Here is a 21,678-nt window from a genome sequence, read left to right on the forward strand (position 1 = left end):
GGCTCCGGACACTCAGGCCGGAACTTGGTCAGTGTTGGGATGCCTGGGAGGGTAGAGCTACTCACCTCAGAGGACTTGACCACCAGTTCCCCAGACGGCAGAATGTTGTACTTTCCCTCTGTTTCGGGCACGGGGATACCGTCCTTCACCCACGCGATACGGGGCTTGGGGACTCCTTTGGCTATGCAGGGCAAGAGGGCCTGGGCCCCCTCTGGCACTGACATGTCCGAGGGCCCATCCTCAATTAGGGGTGGCACTGGGAGGGGCGAGGAGGAAGAAAGAAAAGCTCAGTGGTCCCTCCTTGTTCACTGCAAGGGGAGGATACCTTTCTTTTTTAATGATATTAGTTAAGCACTTTTTTAAATGACATTTAATGAGCGCTTACTATGTGCAAAGCACTGTTCTAAGCACTTACTATGTGCCAGGCACTGTGCTTAGCACTGTGGAAGATACAAGCTAATCAGGTTGGACCCAGTACATGTCCCACGTAAGGCTCACGGTATTAATCCCCATTTTACATATGAGGCAACCGAGGCACAGAAAAGTGAAGTGACTTGCTCAAAGTCACCTACCAGACAAGAGGCGGAGCTGGGATTAGAACCCAAGTACTTCTATTCCCAGGCCTGTGCTGTAACCACTGGGCACACTGCTCTTGGTGCCTAGAGGACCTGGATAGCACCTGCCCACCCTCCTGTTACCCCAGCCCTTCATGTCCCTAGACCCACCACCACCAGGCCAGGCTAGCATGGCTCAGTGGAAAGAGCACAGGCTGTGGAGTCGGAGGTCATGGGTTCAAATCCCAGCTCTGCCAACTGTCAGCTGTGTGACTTTGGGCAAGTCACTTAACTTCTCTGTGCCTCAATTCCCTCATCTGTAAAATGGGGATTAAAACTGTGAGCCCCCCATGGGACAACCTGATCACCTTGTAACCTCCCCAGCGCTTAGAACATAGTAAGCGCTTAACAAATACCATCATTATTATTATTATTATTATTATTATTATTATTATTATTAGTTTTGCCCTGGTGCTTGTCAACTGCCCCTGACATCCATTGACTGCCTGAGGTTACAGTACAGGAAATCTGTAAACTAAGATAAAAAGGAGAAGCCATAACATGGATCCTCACGCTGATCAGAATCAAGATCAGGGACAACTGAGTTTCTCCTCCTCACACAGGTGGGTAGCCCCAGCTGTGCTCCCCTGCAGCAAGGGAGGTGATTCCCAGTTCCTGGAAGCAGTAGAGTTTTCCCAGTGCAGGCAGGGTTATCCCTGACACCGCTGACATCCCCTACCTTGAACCACCAGCCGGGTTTTCCCCAAGGCAGTGCCCGAAGGATTCTGAGCGATGCACAGGAAATTTCCAGCATCCTCCATGGTGACATGGGAGATCTGCAGCTGCCCTCCAGGCAGAATCTGGATACCAGCTCCTGGATGGGGGCAGGGAAGAGAAGGAGAGGAAATCAGGGCTTCTTCACCATGTGCCGGAGGGAGAGGTCAGTCTCTGTTGCTTTTGGATCAGGAAGACCATGACTTGGAAGGATAGGATAGCCTTTTATGTGGTTTTCTGGGGCATTGAGTAAGTCCTGTAGAAGAGGATTTGAGGGGTTTGCTACCCAAAGAGGTGGAGCTCAGGGAGTTGACAGTACAAGACTGTTCTTTGCCACTAGGTGTGGGTCCTCGTAGAGTCTTCACCCTCCAAAAATCCCCCTCTCCAATGATCAGTTTGTTCTTGCCCTCTCTGACCCTGACACAGCACGCCCCCCCCCCCCACCAGGCCAGTCTGCTACCCACCTGATGGGATACTGAGCCCTTCCTTCTGCCATGTGATAGTCGGCCGGGGAATCCCGGATGCCTCGCAGGGTATGACCACACTAGCCTCAGCCATCACCTGCACCACGCTGGGCAAAGGCTTCACCACTGGGGAGGCTGCAACAAGAGGGAGGCAATAAATAAATTGCCAATAAATAAATTGTATTTATTAAGCAGACCCCCTGCTCTCAGGGCTGCTTCTTCTCCCTAAAGGAGAAACTGGGCCCAGGCCCTCTGGCAAGAAGCAACCCTAAGGAGCCTGCTTCTCAGCAAGGGAAGGCCTCCAACAATGCTGACCATCCTTACAAGAACAAAGGCCAGCTGGTGGCCATTCATTCATTCATATTTATTGAGCACTTACTGTGTGCAGAGCACTGTACTAAGCACTTGGGAAGTACAAGTTGGTATCACCCTGGCCCACAGAGGATCCAGGCCCGTATCAATTAACTATGTCAGGGCCAGAGCCAAGAGGATGAGCCAAGGGGTGGGTCTGTCCCTACCCACCTTCCCAGAGTCATATCTTTACTAACAACATCTCAGGGGCTCCCAAAGTCAGTCAATCATATTTATCGAGTGTTTACCGTGGGCAGAGCACCGTACTTAGCACTTGGGAGAGTGCAATATAACAATATAACAGACACATTCCCTGCCCACAGTGAGCTTACAGTCCGGAGGGGTCACCTGGTCTGTTAACACATGGGGTCAGGGCTGTTACCTTGAACCATGAGCAGGACATGCTTGTATGCCACGCCAGCAGTATTTCTGGCGGTGCAGGTGTACCGACCACTGTGGATAGGCAGAGCCTGGCTGATCTCCAGGGCCCCTGCAGGCACCAAAACAAGGAAACAGAGTCAGTGATCAGAGCAGGTGGGAAGTTCTCTGGGCTCAGAGGAAGGTCACGCATGGCCCGTTCTCCTGCCCAGGAACTAGGTGACTTAATTCCTGCAGTTACCTCTGGGGGAGACGCTGTAGCCGCCGCCCCGCTTCCCCAGCTGGGCTCCCCCTTTACTCCAGGACACGGCTGGGGCAGGCACCCCCGTGGTGTGGCAGGTCAGGACCACAGGGGCCATCTTGGTGACTGTAAAATCTGTCTGGTCATCAGCGATGGTGGGCGGCACTGAAAGCAAGAGTCAGTGGGGCAGGGTCTTGGAGAGCCAAGGAATAGAGAGGAGAAGGGACAGGAAACAAACCTCTCTAGAGAAGAGCAAGAGGGCGGAAGAAGAATTTCTAAGGAACCCAATTGGTGTGGAGGCAGCTGCACCATTCCCCTAGCTTTTGACTCCTCCCCAGAGATCCCCTGAAGAATGGGAATTCCATGCAGGTCCTCTATCCCAGGGTAGGCATCTGCTGTTCTCACTTCCAGTCAATCAATCAATTGCATTTATTAAGCACTTATGTGCAGAGCACTGTCCTAAGCACTTGGGAAAGTACAATATAGAGTTGCTAGGCACATCCCCTGCCCACAGTGGGCTTACAGTCTAGATGGGGAGACAGATACTAACATAAAGAAATGTTACAGATATGTACATAAGTGCTGTGGGGCTGAGGGAGGGGTGAATAAAGTGAGCAAATCCAAGTACAAGGGCAACGCGGAAGGGAGTGGGGAAAAAAGGAAATCAGACACACTTGTTCGAAGCCCAGTGGAGAGAGCTTTCCCAGGCTCCCCATTTCTGGAGCTGTGGGAGGACTCACCGTGCACTGATACCCTGAATGTCCGGCGGGCTTCCCCGGCCTCATTGGTTACCACACACTCAAACTGGGCTGTGTCCTCGAGGCCAGGATCGGTGAGCAGCAAAGAGCTGGAAGGTAGTAACCTGGGGAGGAGAAAAGGGGGCGGGGACAGAGAGAGAAGGAGGAGAGAGGGAGGGAAGAAAAGAGGGAAGTGAGGATGAGAGAAAGGAAGACATTTATTCATTCATTCAATTGGATTTATTGAGCACTTTCTGTGTGCAGAGCACTGTACTAGGCACTTGGGAAAGTACAATACAACAATTTTCAGTGGCATTCCCTGCCCACAACGAGTTTGCTCTGCACACAGAAAGCTCTCAATAAATACGATTGAATGAATGAATGAAAGATAGGTGCATGCACACATATACACACATACACACACACTAGATGTGTCCACAACCATCCTATCTCACCCCATCCTGGGTGCTAGCTGCCTGGAGCCAACCAGATTCTCTGACACTGGGAAACCCCTCTCTTGGTCTACCAGTTCCCCCCATTTAAGTCATCTCCCCACATCCCTCCAAAGCTGTTTTGCTGAAGTGCCTGCTCCTTTTCCCTGGGGACTCATCTCCTGCTAACATAAATGGGTCCTCACTCCAATTTCCTCAGTGGCTCCCAACTGACACAAAACAAGTTTAGATGTGGGGTCCAGAGAGGAAAATGGCAGCAGAGTGGGAAAGCCTGTGTTGAAGGAAACAGAGAGTCAGGACTCTGTGCTGGGCAGTGCGGGGCTGAGCCAAGCTGGGTACCTGTAGGGACCTTGTGAGAGATCAAGATTCAGCATCTGTCCATCCTTCTTCCAGAGCACCTGGGGTTTGGGAGAGCCGGTGGCTTCGCAGGACAGAGTGGCTTGGCTGTGGGCTGTCAGTGTCAGGTTGGTGGGGCCAGGGGCGATGGTTGGGGGGTCTGGGGAGCGGGGGAGGAACAGAAGTCAAGACTGAGAAATGTCAATTGAACTGGGGTGGGGTGGGGAGGGAAGGGTGAAAGACGAGGGAGCAGAGCTGGTAATTTCAGCCTAGGTATGGAGCAGGAAGGAACAAGAAGGAACATGAAAGGGAATGGAGGGAGGGAGAAACTCCATCATGCCGCCTACCCAAGACACGGAGATCCCGTCCCTGCCGATCTGAACCAGCAGAACTCGATGCCAAGCAGAGATAAGACCCTGAGTCCTGGGATTGGACGGGATGGACCCTCAGGGAGCCGTCGGTCAGAAACTCCAGCCTGAGAAAAGAGGGTAAGGACAGCACGTCCTGCTATGCTTGTTTACTAATGGGTTCTGGGGCAGCTGCTGGCCGGACTGCCCAGCCACGGCTGAGTTGGTCTGCCTACCAGGAGCTTGGATGCCCAGGGATGACTGTACAGGTGGCCTGATGGAATAAGCAGGGAGGCAGGGCCCAGGGTTCTTTGCCCTGTGTTGGCCTCTGACCTTAAGGAGGACCTTGGGTCATCTACTTAACTTCTCTGTGAATCTGAAATGGGGAGAGCCATTCCAGACCCTTCCATTCATTCATTCAATTGTATTTATTGAGCGCTTACTCTGTGCAGAGCACTGTACTAAGCACATGGGAAGTACAAGTCAGCAATATATAGAATCGGTCACTACCCAACAACGGTCTCACAGTCTAGAAGGGACTCCCATCTCCCATCCAATCATGAGCCCAGAAAGATACAAAAAAGTATAAATCCGTGTGTACCTCAGCTGCATATTAATAACAACAGTAACAATAATAATAATAACTGTGGGATTTGTTAAGCACTTACTATGTGCCAAGCACTGTACCAAACTCTGGGGAACATACAAGATCATTAGGTCACATATGGGGCTCACACTGTAAGTGGGAGAGAGAACAGGTATTGAATCCCTATTTTTGCAGATGAGGGAACTGAAGCACAGAGAAGTTCATTCATTCATTCAATAGTATTTATTGAGTGCTTACTGTGTGCAGAGCACTGTACTAAGCGCTTGGGAAGTACAAGTTGGCAACATATAGAGACGGTCCCTACCCAACAGCGGGCTCACAGTCTAGAAGGGGGAGACTGACAGCAAAACAAAACATGTGGACAGGTGTCAAGTCATCAGAATAAATAGAAGTAAAGCTAGATGCTCAGATTAGCTTTAACATCTTTATAAATGTTTTGCACACAGTAAGGGCTCACGGCATATGACTGAATGAGTGAAATGATCTGGAACGGGGAATGGCAATGAAATCTCCACACCTGCAGAAGGCCCAGAATTCTTCCAAGTGGGGAAATGCCACATAGATGGGCATTAACTTCCAGGTCACTTAAGAATGCTGAGAGAACTATAAAAGGCTAGATAAATGACTTGCTCAAGGTCTCTCAGCAGATACATGGCAGAGCTGGGATTAGAACGCAGATCCTCTGACTCCCAGGGCCATGTTCATTCAATTGTATTTATTGAGCGCTTACTGTGTGCAGAGCACTGTACTAAGCGCTGTACTAAGCGTAAGCACTGTACTAAGCGGGTTCTTTCCACTAGGCCACACGGCTTTTCATGGCAGGCCATGAGACAAAATTCATTACCAGAAGCAAAAATGGAAAAGTGGGAGAGATGTGAGAGAACTCCAGGACTGATTTTATCACCTCCATCTCCTGGTAAGGTTGGGATAAAAATAATAATTATTGTTATGGTATTTGTTAAGCGCTTATTATGTGCCAGACACTGTACTAAGCCCTGGGGTGGATACAAGCAAATTGGGCTGGACATAGTCCCTGTCCCACATGGGGCTCACGGTCTCGATCCCCATTTTACAGATGAGGTAACTGAGGCACAGAGAAGTTAAGTGACTTGTTCAAGGTCACACAGCAGACACGTGACAGAGCAGAGATTAGAATCCATGACCTTCTGACCCCAAGAGCCAGTTCTATCCACTCCGCCGTGGGACTATGAGGGTAGCTGCCCACCCAGAGGAAGCCGCTCTCAGGATCAGCAGCATTGTGCCCTGGGAAACCGCACCCCTCGTTATGTCAAACATGATTCAGCTTGTACCTGGGGGTCCCAGGAGCCAGCAGGATCCCATCTTTTCTCCACGTGATGAGGGGCAACGGGAAGCCCTCGGACTCACAAGGCAGAAGAGCTGTCTGGTTCACGGATGCATTCACCACCGAAGGCCCCGGCTTGATCGTGGGGGCGGCTGTAACATAGGAGCCCGAGAATGGGGTGATTTGTCATGAGTGGCAGGGGAGATCGAGTCCCAAGAGGCTGCTGGACCCTCTCTCCTCAGGGGCAGTGCCAAATAGACAAACCCCTTCAACCTCCTTCTACCTGGCACCCTGGGATTGCCCTACAAAGTTTGGAAGGCGAGATGAAGAAAGCAATGAGTTCCCCTATTAACCTGAAAAAGGAGGGACCATTTTATCTTTAAAAAAAATGATATTTGTTTAGTGCTTTCTATGTACCAGACACTGATCGAAGAGCTGGAGTAGATACAAGCTAATCAGGCTGGGCACAGTCCATTCCCCACATGGGGCTTACAGTCTTAATCCCCATTTTATAGATGAGGTGACTGAGGCACAGAGAAGTGAAGTGACTTATCCAAGGTCACACAGCAAACAAGTGGCAGAGCTGGGATTAGAATCCAGGTCTTTCTGACTCCCAGTCCCGTACTCTATCCACTAGGCCACACTGCTTCTCAAGGACCTGTATCTTCTTCGGTCTGCCTTTCCCCCAAATGCTCGGTCCTAGGTTCTACATACAGTCGATCAGCCCCCTCTAGGCTTGGCTTTTCACTCTGGCAAGCCAGTTTGGGTCAGGAAAGGAGGAGAGGAAGGCGGAGGTACAGGACATATCTTGGAAGTGTCGGAAATACTCCCCCTTCTAACCTTTGGGAAGCAAAGAGGGACCGATCAGGGAGATGGGAGACCTCTTCTTCACTGAACTATACCATCACCGTACCTGGGGGATATGTAGCTGCCAATATACCAAGCCTTTATTTTCAGATTTATCTTGGGATTTTGATGCCTCAAAAATGGCCTCATCTCTGTTCAAGGGGCACACCATTTTCCAACCTCTGTTCAAGGGATTTTATCTCTATTCAGTGGCCTTATCTCTGTTAAAATCCTGGACATCCATGAAACTCGTACTCAAGCGCATTCAGCTCAGGGGCAATGCTACTTTGGATCTTCTGGCTCTGACTTCCCTTTGGGAAAGAGTGTGTGGAGGCATGGAGTATACTCACTGTGGATCTCCACCTGGAAGGGCAGGCTTGTGCTGCCCGCTTCATTGCTGGCCGTGCAGCTGTACCGGCCGCTGTCCGATGACCCCAGTGCTTGGAGCTGAAGGAATCGTCCCTTCTCCAGGAACTGCGTATGGGCATCTGCCTGGGAATGCCACCAGATAAAGAGGCCCTGTCAGTGTCATGAGGTATCCAGGACTTCCCAAGCACTTAGTCCAGTGCTCTGCACACAGTAAGCACTCAATAAATACGATTGAATGAATGACTGTAGCTTGCTAAAATAAGCCAATATGTGACCCACGTCTTCTAGATCCCCCCAAATGTTGGGGGTAGGCAGACCCAATCTGGCAGGGGCAGATAGTTCAGTGGGTCACAGATAACAATAATAATGATGATAATAATTATAATGATAATTGTTAAGTGCTTACTATGTGTAAGGCACTGTTCGTAGCACTGGGGTAGATACAAGGTAATAAGGTTGGGCACAGTCCCTGTTCCACATGGGGCTCACAGTCTTAGTCTCCATTTTACAGATGAGGTAACTGAGGTACAGAGAAGTGAGGTGACTTGCCCAAGGTCACACAGCAGACAAGTGACGGAGCTGGCATTAGAACCCAGGTCCCTCTGACTCACAGGCACTTGCTCTAGCCAAAAGGCCATGCTTCTTCCCATTCTGCAGGTTTTCGAGATACACAAGGCATTCTTTAGGGGCCTCATGTGACTCAGATACAACCCTGGACTTTGAACACAATTCTCCTTTGAAGGCACAGGCCCAAACTTGGAGCATCATGCCCATAGAGAAGCAGCGTGGCTCAGTGGAAAGAGCCCAGGCTTGGGAGTCAGAGGTCGTGGGTTCTAATCCCAGCTCTGCCACTTATCAGCTGTGTGACTTTGGACAAGTCACTTAACTTCTCTGTGTCTCAGTTACCCCTTCTGTAAAATGGGGATTAAGACTGTGAGCCCTGCATGGGACAACCCGATTACCCTGTATCTACCCCAGTGCTTGGCACATAGTGGGTGCTTAACAAATACCATCATCATCAAAATCAGGCATTGGTCCAAGGGGTCCCCTTTCTGCCCCGGTAGCAGCCCTCCGGGACCCAGAGGCAGGGTGTGGGACTCGGGGCAAGTGGTTGGCCAGTGACCCATATAAAGGACCGACGGAGCAGAGGAGAGAAGCCCTCCTGGGGCTCCAAACCTGCAGCAGCACGCCCTCTCTGTGCCACTCAATCCTGGGAGGTGGGTCAGCCTCCATGGGGCATTCCAGAACCAGCTGTCCCTGGGCCAGGCCGATGACAGAGCGAATCTCTTGAGAGCCAACAATGTTCGGAGGCGCTGGGGGAGGGAAAGGGGGAACCCAAGGTTAGGGCATATGTCTCGGCCCTCTGCCCCGGCCCCTTCGGAAGGCCGCCGTGATTCCAGGACCTGTGTGAGGGGCGCAGGGATCTGTCTGGCATCCCCTTGAGCCCAAGGTCACTAAGATACCTTGGATTCTGACCCAGAAGCTCTTGCCATCTTCTCCAGCCGGGTTCACAGCCAGGCAGGTGTATAAGCCAGCATCCTCCACCTGGAGAATGGGTAAAGTGAGAAGGAGGGCCAGGGGCTGGGTAAAGGATGGTGGGAAAGGAGAAAGTGGAGGAGAGGGAGAGAGGAAGCAGGCACCCCACCTGGACGCCCTCTATCCGCAGGACTCGCCCGTTCCTCAACACATTCTCCGGCCGGGGCAGGGACTGCCCATCCTTCTGCCAGGTGACATTAGGGGTCGGGATGCCCATGGCATCGCAGACCAATTCCAAGAGAGCACTGGGCACTAGGGACACCTCAGGAGACTGGTCTGAGTCCTTGATGTGTGGGGGCTCTGCAAAACACACACACAACATACACACACACGCACACTATATATATATATATATATATATATATATATATACACATTCTCTCTATATATACACTATCTATATATACACACACTCTATACATATATACATACTCTATACATATATACATACACTCTATACATACATAGTGTATATATAGTGTGTGTGTGTTCTTTCATACACTACATAAATATATACATATATACATTGATGTACGGGGGCTCTGCACAACACATATATATCTATCTTATGCACTATATAGAGAGAGTGTATGTATATGTATAGTATGTATGTATACATACACTCTCTCATATATATAGTGCATACAGATATAGACACTATATATAGTGTGTGTATATATATATATATACACACATACACACTCTCCCTCTATATAGTGTCTATAGATAGATATAGACACTATATATAGAGAGTGAATGTATTTACATTCTCTCTCTCTTTCCCTTATCCCCCCTCCTCACAGTCATTTCCAGGGACCTCTCCCCCAGCACTGGCCCAAACCCTACGCAGGCAGACAGGCAAGCAAGCACTGACCCATCACAGAGAGCCAGAAGCGCTTGCTCGCCTCTCCGGCCTCGTTCTCCGCTCGGCAGTCATATGTCCCAGAGTCCGTAGCCTGGACCTCCTCCAGGTGCAGACTTGTTCCTGGGCCACTTGTCACCTGGTTGTTCTGGAGGACCAAGGGGTCCCCGTCTTTCAGCCAAGACACGATGGGAGGGGGGGACCCTCGGGCCTCACAAGGGAACGTGACTGAGGAGCCCCGGGTGACTGCCATATCCTCGTTGCCCTCTGGCGTCTCCAGGACAGGAGGGACTGGGCAGGAGCAGGGGAAGAAAAGCCGCTTCATCAGATACCAGATGCTTCGGAAATCCTGGAGTGCCATCACCTGGCTCATTTCCCTCAAAGAGAGCTCAACTCCTAAACTCAGCCACGCATCTCCCCTCCCCACGACAGAGATGGTCCCTGAGGGAGATCGGCCCTTTCGGCTGGATGAATTCGGGAGGAAGGAAGAATAAGCAGTTGAGAGGTGAGTGAGCTCTCTCTAAACCCCCTCTCTGGTGTCCTGCCCCCTACCCCCTGCTCCAGGGGTGCCCCCCACCCCCTCACACCCCAAACCAGGCTCAGGGTCCTCATACCCTGCACCCGCAGGACGAAGCTCCTCTCGGCCACTCCCGCCTGGCTGGAGGCCACGCATGTGAAGGTGCCAGCATCTGCCACCTGCACCTGGGAAATCCTAATCCCAGGAAGGAGAGGGAAAAGGACAGATCGTGTGTCAACTACAAACAAGATTCCTGTGATCTGAGGAGAGGACATCCCTCCCGCCCTTTTTCCCTGACACTCAATGTTCACCGGTACTGAAGGTTCAGACCAGGCTGAGGGCTAGGTCCCTGGTTGATTCGTGCTTCAAACCAGAACCTGTCTGGTCAGGCCACGGTAGCGGGGTTTGATGTGGAGAGCATCAGAGAAGACTACTGCTTCACTGCTTTCTCCTCTTGACAAAACCCTGTCCCAACACGCTGACAGCGCAGCTCACAGAGACCCCACCCAGCCCAAACGACCAGGGCATGGTTTCTTTCAAAGGAGTGATTTTCAGACACTAATTGCCTGTTGGCCAGATACCCTCAGCTGGCAAACTGCCCGCCGCCTGACTGGGCAGCTCCCGGCCCAAGGCCTGCAGAGAGCAGCCAGAGTCATGATGGTCTCGGGGCCGCCCGGGGAGCTGGCTTGGCAACGAGTCTGGCTTTGGATCTGGAGGTTGATGAGTCTGCCGGGGCGGGGGTGGGAGGATTGGCCACCCCAGCCCCTTCCCTACCTGAGGGTGCGTCCGGAAGAGTGCAGCCGGGTGCGCTGGGACAGGGGTAGGGGCAGTCCGCCCTTCAGCCAGCTGACCTGGATTGGCGAGGAGCCTCGGACCGGGCAGGCCATGGTGACAACCCCCCCCGGGATGCTGAGCAACATCCCGGAGTCATTCGCTCCTCTCTCGATCGTTGGGGGAACTGGTGGCAGAGAAAACTAGGCTTTATGATGAGGCTTGGGGGCAATCTCTCCCCCTGAATGCCAGCTAAACCTTTTCTCTCAGGGCAGCCTTGCTGATTCTCCAACTGCCAGCTCCAGGGGCAGAGCTACTAACTCCATAGGATTTCCCCACAGGTTGTGTTATAATCTTTAATGGGATGACCAGGCCTCTGCCCCCTCGACTCTTGCTCTTTTGATGCCTCTCCCATAAGGTGTGTTCTCTCTCCCCCACCACAATTGCCCCTCTCTTGTTGGTCCTACTACTACTACTAATAATAATGTTGGTATTTGTTAAGCGCTTACTATGTGTTAAGCACTGTTCTAAGCTCCGGGGAGGATACAAGGTGATCAGGTTGTCCCACGTGGAGCTCACTGTTAATCTCCATTTCACAGATGAGGAAACTGAGGCACAGAGGAGTGAACTTACTTGCCCAAAGCCGCACAGCTGACAAGTGGCGGAGCCAGGATTAGCACCCATGATCTCTGACTCCCAAGGCCGTGCTCTTTCCACTGAGCCATGCTGCTTCTCTACTATCTCCAGGTCTTTCAAATTACAGGTCAAGGCCCACCTCTTCTGGAAATCCTTGACAAATCTCACCCTCCAACGCACTAATGTAATCCAAGGCACACCTCTCCTCATCCATATTCTGTTTTCATTGCTAAATCTACAATAAATTTGGCATTTATTAAGCGCTAACTGTGCCAGTAGGCACGGGATAATCAGGTCAGATCCAATCCCTGTTCCATATGGGGCTCACAATCAAAGGGATTGGGGTGGGGAGAACAAGTACTGAATTTCCCTTTTACAGATGAGGAAATTGAGACACAGGTAAGTCAAGTGACTTTCCCAAAGCCAATGGCAGAGGCAGGATTAGAACCCAGAACCCCCGGCTCCCAGACCTACGTTCTTTCCACGTTGGTTGTACTTTTATGTCCCTTATAAGAATGTAAGCTTCTTGAGGGCAAGGGGTTTTTTCTAGTCCTTAACACATATCTTGGCAACTAGTACAGTGTTCTGTATCCTGAGGGCATTGAGTCTGTCTGTACTGACTGTTGGAGTGGGGCTCTCCTCCACTGAAAATGGAGGAAGGAGGAAGAAGGTTGGGGGGCTGCAATCAGAACAACCCTAAGTGGCAGGGCCCCCTCCCACCCTCACCCCTCTCACCTAGGACATTCAGCGTGTGGAGTTTGGTGTCTTCGCCAGCGCTGTTGTGAGCCAGGCAGGTGTATGCCCCTGAGTCAGAAGCCCTCAAGCCCTTCAGGATCAGAGAGTCACCATCTAGATAGAACCTGTTCAGTTCAGGCAGAGGAGAAGCTGGTAAGGCCTTAGTCCAGGCCACCTTCAGCTCCAGGTGAGGAGGAGGAGTAATAGTATGATACGTGCTGTGTACAGATATTCTGTGCATGCTGAGACAGAATAAACAGGTGGGAATTAGGTAAGGTCCCTGTCTCTCTAGCAGACTCACAATTTAAGAATAAAAAGGGGGGAGGAGGGAACTGGCAAAAGACACATAAAGACACATTCTCCACTTCTAGACTAAGCTTACATTGGGCAGGGAATGTATCTACCAACTCTGTTATACTGTATTCTCCCAAGTCCTTAGTACTGTGCTCTGCACACAGTAAGCGCTCAATAAATATGATCGATTGGTTGACTGAGAGATGAAATAAAACAGTAAGTCAATATAAAGACAAAAAACCAAGATCAGCAGGGTGCTGTGGTGAGGGTGAGTCATTTCAGAGAAGGCTGGGCCATACCGGAGGTCTGGGGCTGGGAGCTGTCCCAGGGGACTCCCGTCCTTCAGCCATGAAATATCTGGCCTCGGCTGCCCTTCCGCCGCGCAGTCCAGCCTCACTTCCTGGTCTTCTAGGACGCTGTGCTCCTGCGGGACGCCCGAGCTCAGGATTCTGGGGGGCACTGTGAGCGGAGGAGAGAGCATCTGGCTGGAGAGGGAGTAGTCAAGCCCCCCAGAGACAACTGGCAGGTTCCAGAAGGCCTGGGGCATCTGTGCCTTGTCAAGCTGGGCACACAAGGGTCTCCACCCAACCATTCAGGGCTAGAATCAGGAGAAAGTCCCTCTCCTTCCTTTCCTCCCTCCCCATAATCACTCAGCCTGTGGAGCTTAACATACCCAACACCAGCACCACGAAATCCTTGTGCACTACGGCTTCGGGGTTTTCCGCCAGGCAAGTATAGGTGCCCCCTTGGGAGGGCTGCAGACGACTGATCTGTAGGCGTCCCCCTCTGGAGACCACTCCCCGCTCCACACTGCTCTCTGAAGGGAGAAGAAACTCGGGCCACTCCAGCCCCCACCCCCTCCCAGTAGAGAAATCCCAGGTTCCCCCACCCCATCCCATCTTGCTGGCACTTCTGGGATTGCCCTGAGCACCAGGGCTGCCCCTCAGAGCCCACCTGTCTCACCTCTTTCCTGGTGACAAGCAGGACTGGCCCTAGGGAAGCCAGCCAGCTGCCTGGGAAGGTCAGTCTCCTGAGCAAGCACCCTTAGTCTGTCCCTGAGAGGTAGGGCCACCCCACTCACCGATGGGTAGCCTGTCCCTCAGCCAGATGACGGTGGGAGCGGGGACACCAGACACATCACAGGAGAGGACCAGGGGGCTACCAGCAGCCTGGCTCACCGTCTCCGTCTGGGGGTTTTCGAAGGCAGGTGGCACTGCAGAAGGGAGCGATGGCAGGGAGTCTCAGTGCTGGTGGAATGGGACTCCCTGCCCACTATAATCCCAGGGAAAGCCAAAAAGCTCACACCTTTTCCCTTGGCTGGGGATGGGGGTGTGCAGAGTAGAGCAACTGGAGATGAGTCTGCACCCAGGGAACCTTCCCTAAACTGCAAGGTTCAATCCCTTTTGGCTCACTTAACTGAAGGAGATGTCTACACCATGCCCAGCAGCCCCTCAAAACTCAAGTGCTTAGTAATGATAATAATAATAATAATAATAATAATGGCATTTATTAAGCACTTACTAAGAGCAAAGCACTGCTCTAAGCACTGGGGAGTTTACAAGGTGATCAGGTTGTCCCACGTGGGGCTCACAGTTTTAATCCCCATTTTACAGATGAGGTAACTGAGGCACGGAGAAGTTAAGTGACTTGCCCAAGGTCACACAGCTGACAAGTGGCGGAGCTGGGATTTGAACCCATGACCTCTGACTCCAAAGCCCGGGCTCTTTCCACTGAGCCACGCTGCTTCCCTAGTGCAGTGCCTGGCATAGAGTAAGCACTTAAATACCATAAAGTCAGAACGGCCTGTCCAGCTTGCCTCTGGAAAACATTCTGATTTTGCTCCTTTTTCTGGTGATTGACTTTGTCCTGAGGGCATTTATTAAGCCCTTACTGTGATTTGGGGTCCTTTGTAGGGTTATTATTAGGCACTTACTATATACTAAGAACGGAGGCACAACACAATATAACTGAGTTTAATAGATGCATTTCCTGCCCCCATGGAGCTCACGGTCTCAATCCCTATTTTACAGATAAGGTAACTGGGGCACAGAGAAGTTCAGTGACTTGCCCATGTTTATACAACAGACCTGTAGCAGAGCTGGGACAAGAGCCAAACTAGCTGTCTTCCTCCCTTCAAAGCCCTACTGAGAGCTCACCTCCTCCAGGAGGCCTTACCAGACTGAGCCCCCTTTTTCCTCTCCTCCACCCCATCCCTCCCCCCTGCCCTACATCCTTCCCCTCCCCACAACACTTGTATATATTTGTACAGATTTATTACTCTATGTTACTTGTACATATTTACTATTCTATTTATTTTGTTAATGATGTGCATATAGCTATAATTCTATTTATTCAGACGATTTTGACACCTGTCTAAATGTTTTATTTTGTTGTCTGTCGCCCTCTTCTAGACTGTGAGCCCGTTGTTGGGTAGGGACTGTCTCTATATGTTGCCAACTTGTACTTCCCAAGCGTTTAGTACAGTGCTCTGCACACAGTAAGTGCTCAATAAATACGATTGAATGAATGAATGAATGAACGAACCTGGGTCTCTTGATTCCCAGTCCCAAGCTCTTTCCACTAGGATACACTGTCTTCTGCTCAAAGGAAGACCTAGACCCTGCCTCAGGGACTCATCTTCTAGACTGTTAAAATCATTATGGGCAGGGAACGTATTTGCTGATTCTGTTGTATCATACTCTCCCAAGAGCTTAGTACAGTGTTCTGTATATAGTAAGTGCTCAATAAAAACCATTGTTTGATTGAGTGTACTCTTCCAAGCACTTAGAACAGTGCTCTGCACACCGTAAGCACTCAACAAATATGATCAATCGATTGACAGACTATATGAGGAACTTTTCCTTTGTAGACCAAATATAGGGAGGAATTTTGGACTCAGTCGATTTAGGAAAGGTTAAAGGAATTGGAGTTGTTTATCCTGAAGAAGAGAAGGCTGAGAAGGGACTTAAGTATCATTGAGAATGTGAAGAGTTCTTATAAGGACAGTGGTGATCAGTACCTCCCTATGTTCTCAGAGGGCTGAACAAGAGGGAATGGATTTAAATGATAGCAGGAGAGATTTCAGGTGGACAAAGAGAAGAAAGTGTAATAAACACAAGATCAGGTGACCAGTGGAGAAGTCTCCACTCCTGGAGATCTTTTAAGAAAACAAAAGAAGGGACAACCATTTGTCCTGAGATGAAGGCAGGAACAGATGACCTCTCACGTCCTTCCAGCTCTAGGATTCTTTGACATAGTCAGGTTTGAGTGAACCTTCCCTTAGGACTTGTCTCTGAGGAACACAAAGTACTTTCTAGAAATGATTTAATTCCTCCTTACACTGAGAAGCAACATGGTCTAGTGGAAATGGAATTGGCCTGGGACATTCACTGTGGGCAGGGAATGTGTCTGTTATATTGTGATATTGTATTCTCCCAAGTACTTAGTACAGTGCTATGCACATAGTAAGCACTCATTAAATAATAATAATAATAATAATAATAATGATGATGATGGCATTTATTAAGTGCTTACTATGTGCCAAGCACTGTTTGAAGCGCTGGGGGAGATACAAGGTGATCAGGTTGTCCTACAGGGGGCTCACAGTCTTAATCCCCATTTTACAGATGAGGGAACTGAGGAACAGAGAAGTTGAGTGAGTTACCCAAAGTCACATAGCTGACTAGTGGCAGAGTCAGAATTTGAACCCATGACCTCTGACTCCAAAGCCCTGGCTCTTTCCACTGAGCCATGCTGCTTCTCAATTATGATTGACTGATTGAGTCAGAGAACCTGGGTTTGAATTCGGGCTCTGCCACTTGTCTTCTATGAGACCTTGGGTAAGTCATTTCACTTCTCTGTGCCTCAGCTAGCTCATCTGCAAAATGGGGATTAAAGACTTAAAGCTCCGTGAGGGACAGGAACTACATCTGACCAGATTGCATTGTATCTATCCCAGCACTTAGTACCATACTTGCCACATAGTTAACACTTAACTAATACCACAGTTATCACCACTATTATCATCAATTTTCCCATGGGGACACTGTGATGGACACCAAGAAACTTGTCCCAGATCACCTTGGGAAACCCAAAATTTGAGATTCCCCACTGGGTCCCACAGTTCGGCATTAGGTACCCTCTAGTCTGTAAGCTCCTTGTAGGCGGGGAATGTTTTTTACCAACTTTGTTATTTTGTATTTTCCCAAGCGCTTAGTACAGTGTACAATACAGTACAGTGAGCACTCAATCAATACGACTGATTGAACGACAGCCTTCAAATGTCAGAACTTCTCAAACCCCCCTATCGAGGCTCAGCAACCCAAGAAAACCGAAGTTTAGCTCACTCTCCCTTCCCTCTTACCTCTAGACGGTAAGCTCATTGTGAGCAGGGAATGTGTCTATTGTTAAATTGTACTCTCCCAAGCTCTTAGTACAGTGCTCTTGCACATGGTAAACCCTCAATAAATATGATTAAATGAATGAATCTCTTCTTACCTTGGACGGTGAGCACAAAAGTCCGAACAGCCTCCCCTGCCACATTGCTGACTTTGCAGCTGTACAAGCCTTTATCCACCACCTAGGACAGAGAGGACTGCTAATCTTCCATAGAGAGCACCGGGCCCAATTCCCCACTTCCCAAAGGTGATCAATCAATCAATCGATCGTATTTATTGAGTGCTTACTGTGTGCAGAGCACTGTACTAAGCGCTTGGGAAGTACAAGTTGGCAACATATAGAGACAGTCCCTACCCAACAGGCTAGCCGGGGGCGGGCTGAGGAATGGGGGAGAAGAAGGGAAAACATAGTGGACACGGACTCACCTATTTGGAGAGTCATGAGGGGACAGGGAAGAGGGAAAGACTAAGACCAGATCAGTCATCTGGGCACCAATCAATCCTCCTACGGGTTATAGAAGCTCAACGGCAAAGGGCATCTCTTCAGAGAGCAAAGGGAGCAAGAGTCAGAGCCGGCTGTGGCGGGGAAGAGCACAAGCTGGCCGACACTGACTGGGCACGCTCGTTATGGGCAGGGAATGTATCTGTTTATTGTTAGATTGTAGTAATAATAATAATGATGGTATTTGTTAAGCACTTACTATGTGCCAAGCACTGTTCTAAGCTCTGGGGAGGTTACAAGGTGATCAGGTTGTCTCACAGCTTTAATCCAAATTTTACATATGGGGTAACTGAGGCACAGAGGAGTTAAGTGACTTGCCTGAAGTCACACAGCTGACAATTGGCAGAGATAATAATATTAATAATAATGATGGTATTTGTTAAGCGCTTACTATGTGCAAAGCACTATTCTAAGCACTGGGAAGGTTACAGGGTGATCAGGTTGTCCCACAGGGGGCTCACAGTTGTAATCCCCATTTTACAGATGAGTTAACTGAGGTACAGAGAAGTTAAGTGACTTGCCCAAAGTCACACAGCTGAGAGTTGGCAGAGCAGGGATTTGAACCCATGACCTCTGACTCCAAAGCCCAGGCTCTTTCCCCTGAGCCACACTTTTGAACCCATGACCTCTGACTCCAAAGCCCATGCTCTCTCCACTGAGCCATGCTGCTTCTCTGTACTTGTACTCTCCCAAGCCCTTAGTAATAATAGTAGTAATAATGATAATGGCATTTACAAAGCGCTTACTATGTGCAAAGCACTGTTCTAAGCGCTGGGCAGTCCTCTGCACACAGTAAGTGCTCAATAAATACAATTGAATGAATGAATTCTTCAGGCCTGTGCAGAGGCCGCCTTACCTGGGTGTTTTCCAACTCAAGTCTTTGTCCACCCAGCAGCAATCGTGCCCCTTGTCCAAGGGTCATCGGGTGCCCATTCTTATACCAGGTGATCACCGGCTCCGGGAGCGTGTCGGACTCACACTGCAAGACAGCGGTGTCCCCAGCCCTCACCGCCACGGTGTCTTGCTGGTCTCCCGGGGGATGTTTGATGATGGGCGGGGCTGGTGATGAAGATGGAGAAAGATCCAGGGTGATCATCACAGTTTGACTACAGAGAGAGAACTGACCCCCCTCACCCAGCCCGGGCAGCCAGCCCCGAAGCCCACGTTGTTTCAGGGGGTGCTAGCCTGGAGGGAGGTGGTTGGGAGCCCACAGTCCTTTACACTGGGGTTGGATGCTGCTGCTTAGGGATGGGAAAGATGATGAAGAAGGAAATGGGGAGCTATGAAAAGAATCTAGTGTGGGGCTTGTCTTGGTTTCTCCTCGGGCCTCACAATTTTAGGGGTGACTATCCCAGAGAGAGTGACAGGCCCCTCATCCCTGTGGCTTGGTTTCTCCTCGGGCCTCACAGTTTTAGGGGTGACTATCCCAGAGAGAGGGACAGGCCCCTCAGGGACATAATAATAATAATACTAATATAATGATAATAATAATCATATGTGTTTAACACTTACTGTGTGCCAAATACTGTGCTAAGTGCTGGGGTAGACTCTAGACTCCCTCTATACCGTAAGTTCATTGTGGGCAGGGAACATGTCTATCAACTCTGTAGTACGAGAAGCAGTGCGGCTCAATGGAAAGAGCACGGGCTTGGGAGTCAGAGGTCATGGGTTCTAATTCCAGCTCTGCCAGTTGTCAGCTGTATGACTTTGGGCAAGTCATTTAACTTCTCTGGGCCTCAGTTACCTCATTTGTAAAATGGGGATGAAGACTGTGAGCCCCATGTGGGACAACCTGATCATCTTGTAACCTCCCCAGCACTTAGAAAGGTGCTTTGAACATAGCAAGCGCTTAATAAATGCCATTATTATTATTATTATTAATACTGTATTCTCCCAAGCACTTAGTACCATGCTCTGCACACAGCAAGTTCTCAATAATACCACTGATGGATTGACATAGGATAATCAGACCGGATACTGTCCTTGTTTCACATGGGGCTTTACAGGAGAACAGGTATTCCATCCCCATTTTATGAAAGAGGAAATCGAGGCACCACGAAGCTAAGTGACTGACCCAAGTTCAAACATCAGGCAAACGTTAAAGTCGGGGATAGAACCCAGGTCTTCCGACTCTGAGTTGTGAGCTTAGTTCAGGACATGTTTGATCACTGTGGGCAGGGAATGTGTCTGTTTACTGTTGTATTGTACTCTTCCAAGTGCTCAGTTTGTTTACTGTTGTGTGTACTCTCCCAAGTGCATAGTACAGTGCTCTGCACACAGTAAGCGCTCAATACATATGATTGAATGAATGAAGAGTGCTTGACAGTTTCTTTGGTTTCTCCAATGTAAGACTGAGCCCCCTCCTTCCTCTCCCCCTCCTCTCCCTCCCCATCCCCCCCACTTTACCTCCTTCCCCTCCCCACAGCCCCGTATATATGTATATATGTTTGTACATATTTATTACTCTATTTATTTTATTTGTACATATTTATTCTATTTATTTTATTTTGTTAATATGTTTTGTTGTGTTCTCTGTCTCCCCCTTCTAGACTATGAGCCCACTGTTGGGTAGGGACCATCTGTGTTGCCAACTTGAACTTCCCAAGCGCTTAGTCCAGTGCTCTGCACACAGTAAGCGCTCAATAAATACGATTGAATGAATGAATAATGGTTTCTGCCAATTCTCCTTGCACCTAAACTGCTCTGGCTCCACCTCTAAGGCTCGGGAGATGGAAGTATAGCGTGGCAGAGGTTGAGAGAAGCTGCCACACAGCCTTGCTTACCATAGACATTGAGTTGGGTCAACTTCTGGTCTCTACCAGCAGCATTGAGAACTTCACACGTGTAGGATCCGGTGTCAGAGAGCTGGACGTGGGGCAGCTGCAGGGTGTGAGTGCCTGGTGGCGGTGGAAGAAAGCCCCAACATTAATTCATTCAATCGTATTTATTGAGCACTTACTGTGTGCAGAGCACTGGACTAAGCGCTTGGGAAGTACAACAGCCATATTGCATCTGTTAATCCTGTTGTATTGCACTCTCCCAAGTACTTAATACAGTGTGTAGTACACAGTAAGCCCTCAAATACCACTGACTGATTTCAGGGATTAAGACTGTGAGCCCAATGTGGGACAAGTACTGCACCCAAACCTGATTACTTTGTATCTGCCCCAGCACTTGGTACAATGCCTGGCATATATTAAGCGCTTACCAAATACCATAAAAAAAAAAGTGAGGGAGGAAAAAAAAGAAATCTGTTTTCAGGCCACAGCGGGATGACGATCCTGTAAGCAGAGGCTCCGGACAGGATGTTCCTCCTTCTAAAAATGGGCCTCGGTGTCTGGCCCAAGACAGTCTAGATTACGGTTACTGTGGCAAGAGCCCAGGCTTTGGAGTCAGAGGTCATGGGTTCAAATTCTGGCTCTGCCAATTGTCAGTTGCGTGACTTTGGGCAAGTCACTTCACTTCTCTGGGCCTCAGTTACCTCATCTATCAGATGGGGATTGAAACTGTGAGCCCACCATGGGACAACCTGATCACCTTGTAACCTCCCCAGTGCTTGGAACAGTGCTTTGCACATAGTAAGCGCTTAATAAATGCCATTATTATTATTATTATTGTCAATCCAGTCTGGTTCACTGGACTGGATCACCCTCTATCCACTTTCCCAAC

At 49.7% G+C, this 21,678-nt stretch overlaps 1 protein-coding gene across 1 annotated transcript in view; it reads right to left on the minus strand.

Annotated features, from left to right (window-relative positions):
• HMCN2 (hemicentin 2) overlaps positions 1-21,678 on the minus strand; it is a 155,825-nt gene that overhangs the window by 26,125 nt on the left and 108,022 nt on the right. Inside the window, 23 exon segments of the mRNA XM_038745120.1 lie at positions 66-256; positions 1,294-1,428; positions 1,793-1,927; positions 2,526-2,633; positions 2,763-2,927; positions 3,503-3,624; positions 4,291-4,447; positions 4,635-4,762; positions 6,552-6,696; positions 7,741-7,882; positions 8,936-9,072; positions 9,223-9,304; positions 9,405-9,595; positions 10,170-10,448; positions 10,772-10,869; positions 11,449-11,632; positions 12,817-12,941; positions 13,410-13,569; positions 13,784-13,927; positions 14,192-14,323; positions 17,608-17,689; positions 18,866-19,068; positions 20,793-20,906. Coding sequence (XP_038601048.1) covers positions 66-256; positions 1,294-1,428; positions 1,793-1,927; positions 2,526-2,633; positions 2,763-2,927; positions 3,503-3,624; positions 4,291-4,447; positions 4,635-4,762; positions 6,552-6,696; positions 7,741-7,882; positions 8,936-9,072; positions 9,223-9,304; positions 9,405-9,595; positions 10,170-10,448; positions 10,772-10,869; positions 11,449-11,632; positions 12,817-12,941; positions 13,410-13,569; positions 13,784-13,927; positions 14,192-14,323; positions 17,608-17,689; positions 18,866-19,068; positions 20,793-20,906 — 3,359 coding nt within the window.

This window comes from Tachyglossus aculeatus, chromosome 4 (genome assembly GCF_015852505.1).
Source record: "Tachyglossus aculeatus isolate mTacAcu1 chromosome 4, mTacAcu1.pri, whole genome shotgun sequence".
In the NCBI taxonomy this organism is placed as follows: Eukaryota; Metazoa; Chordata; class Mammalia; order Monotremata; family Tachyglossidae; genus Tachyglossus; species Tachyglossus aculeatus.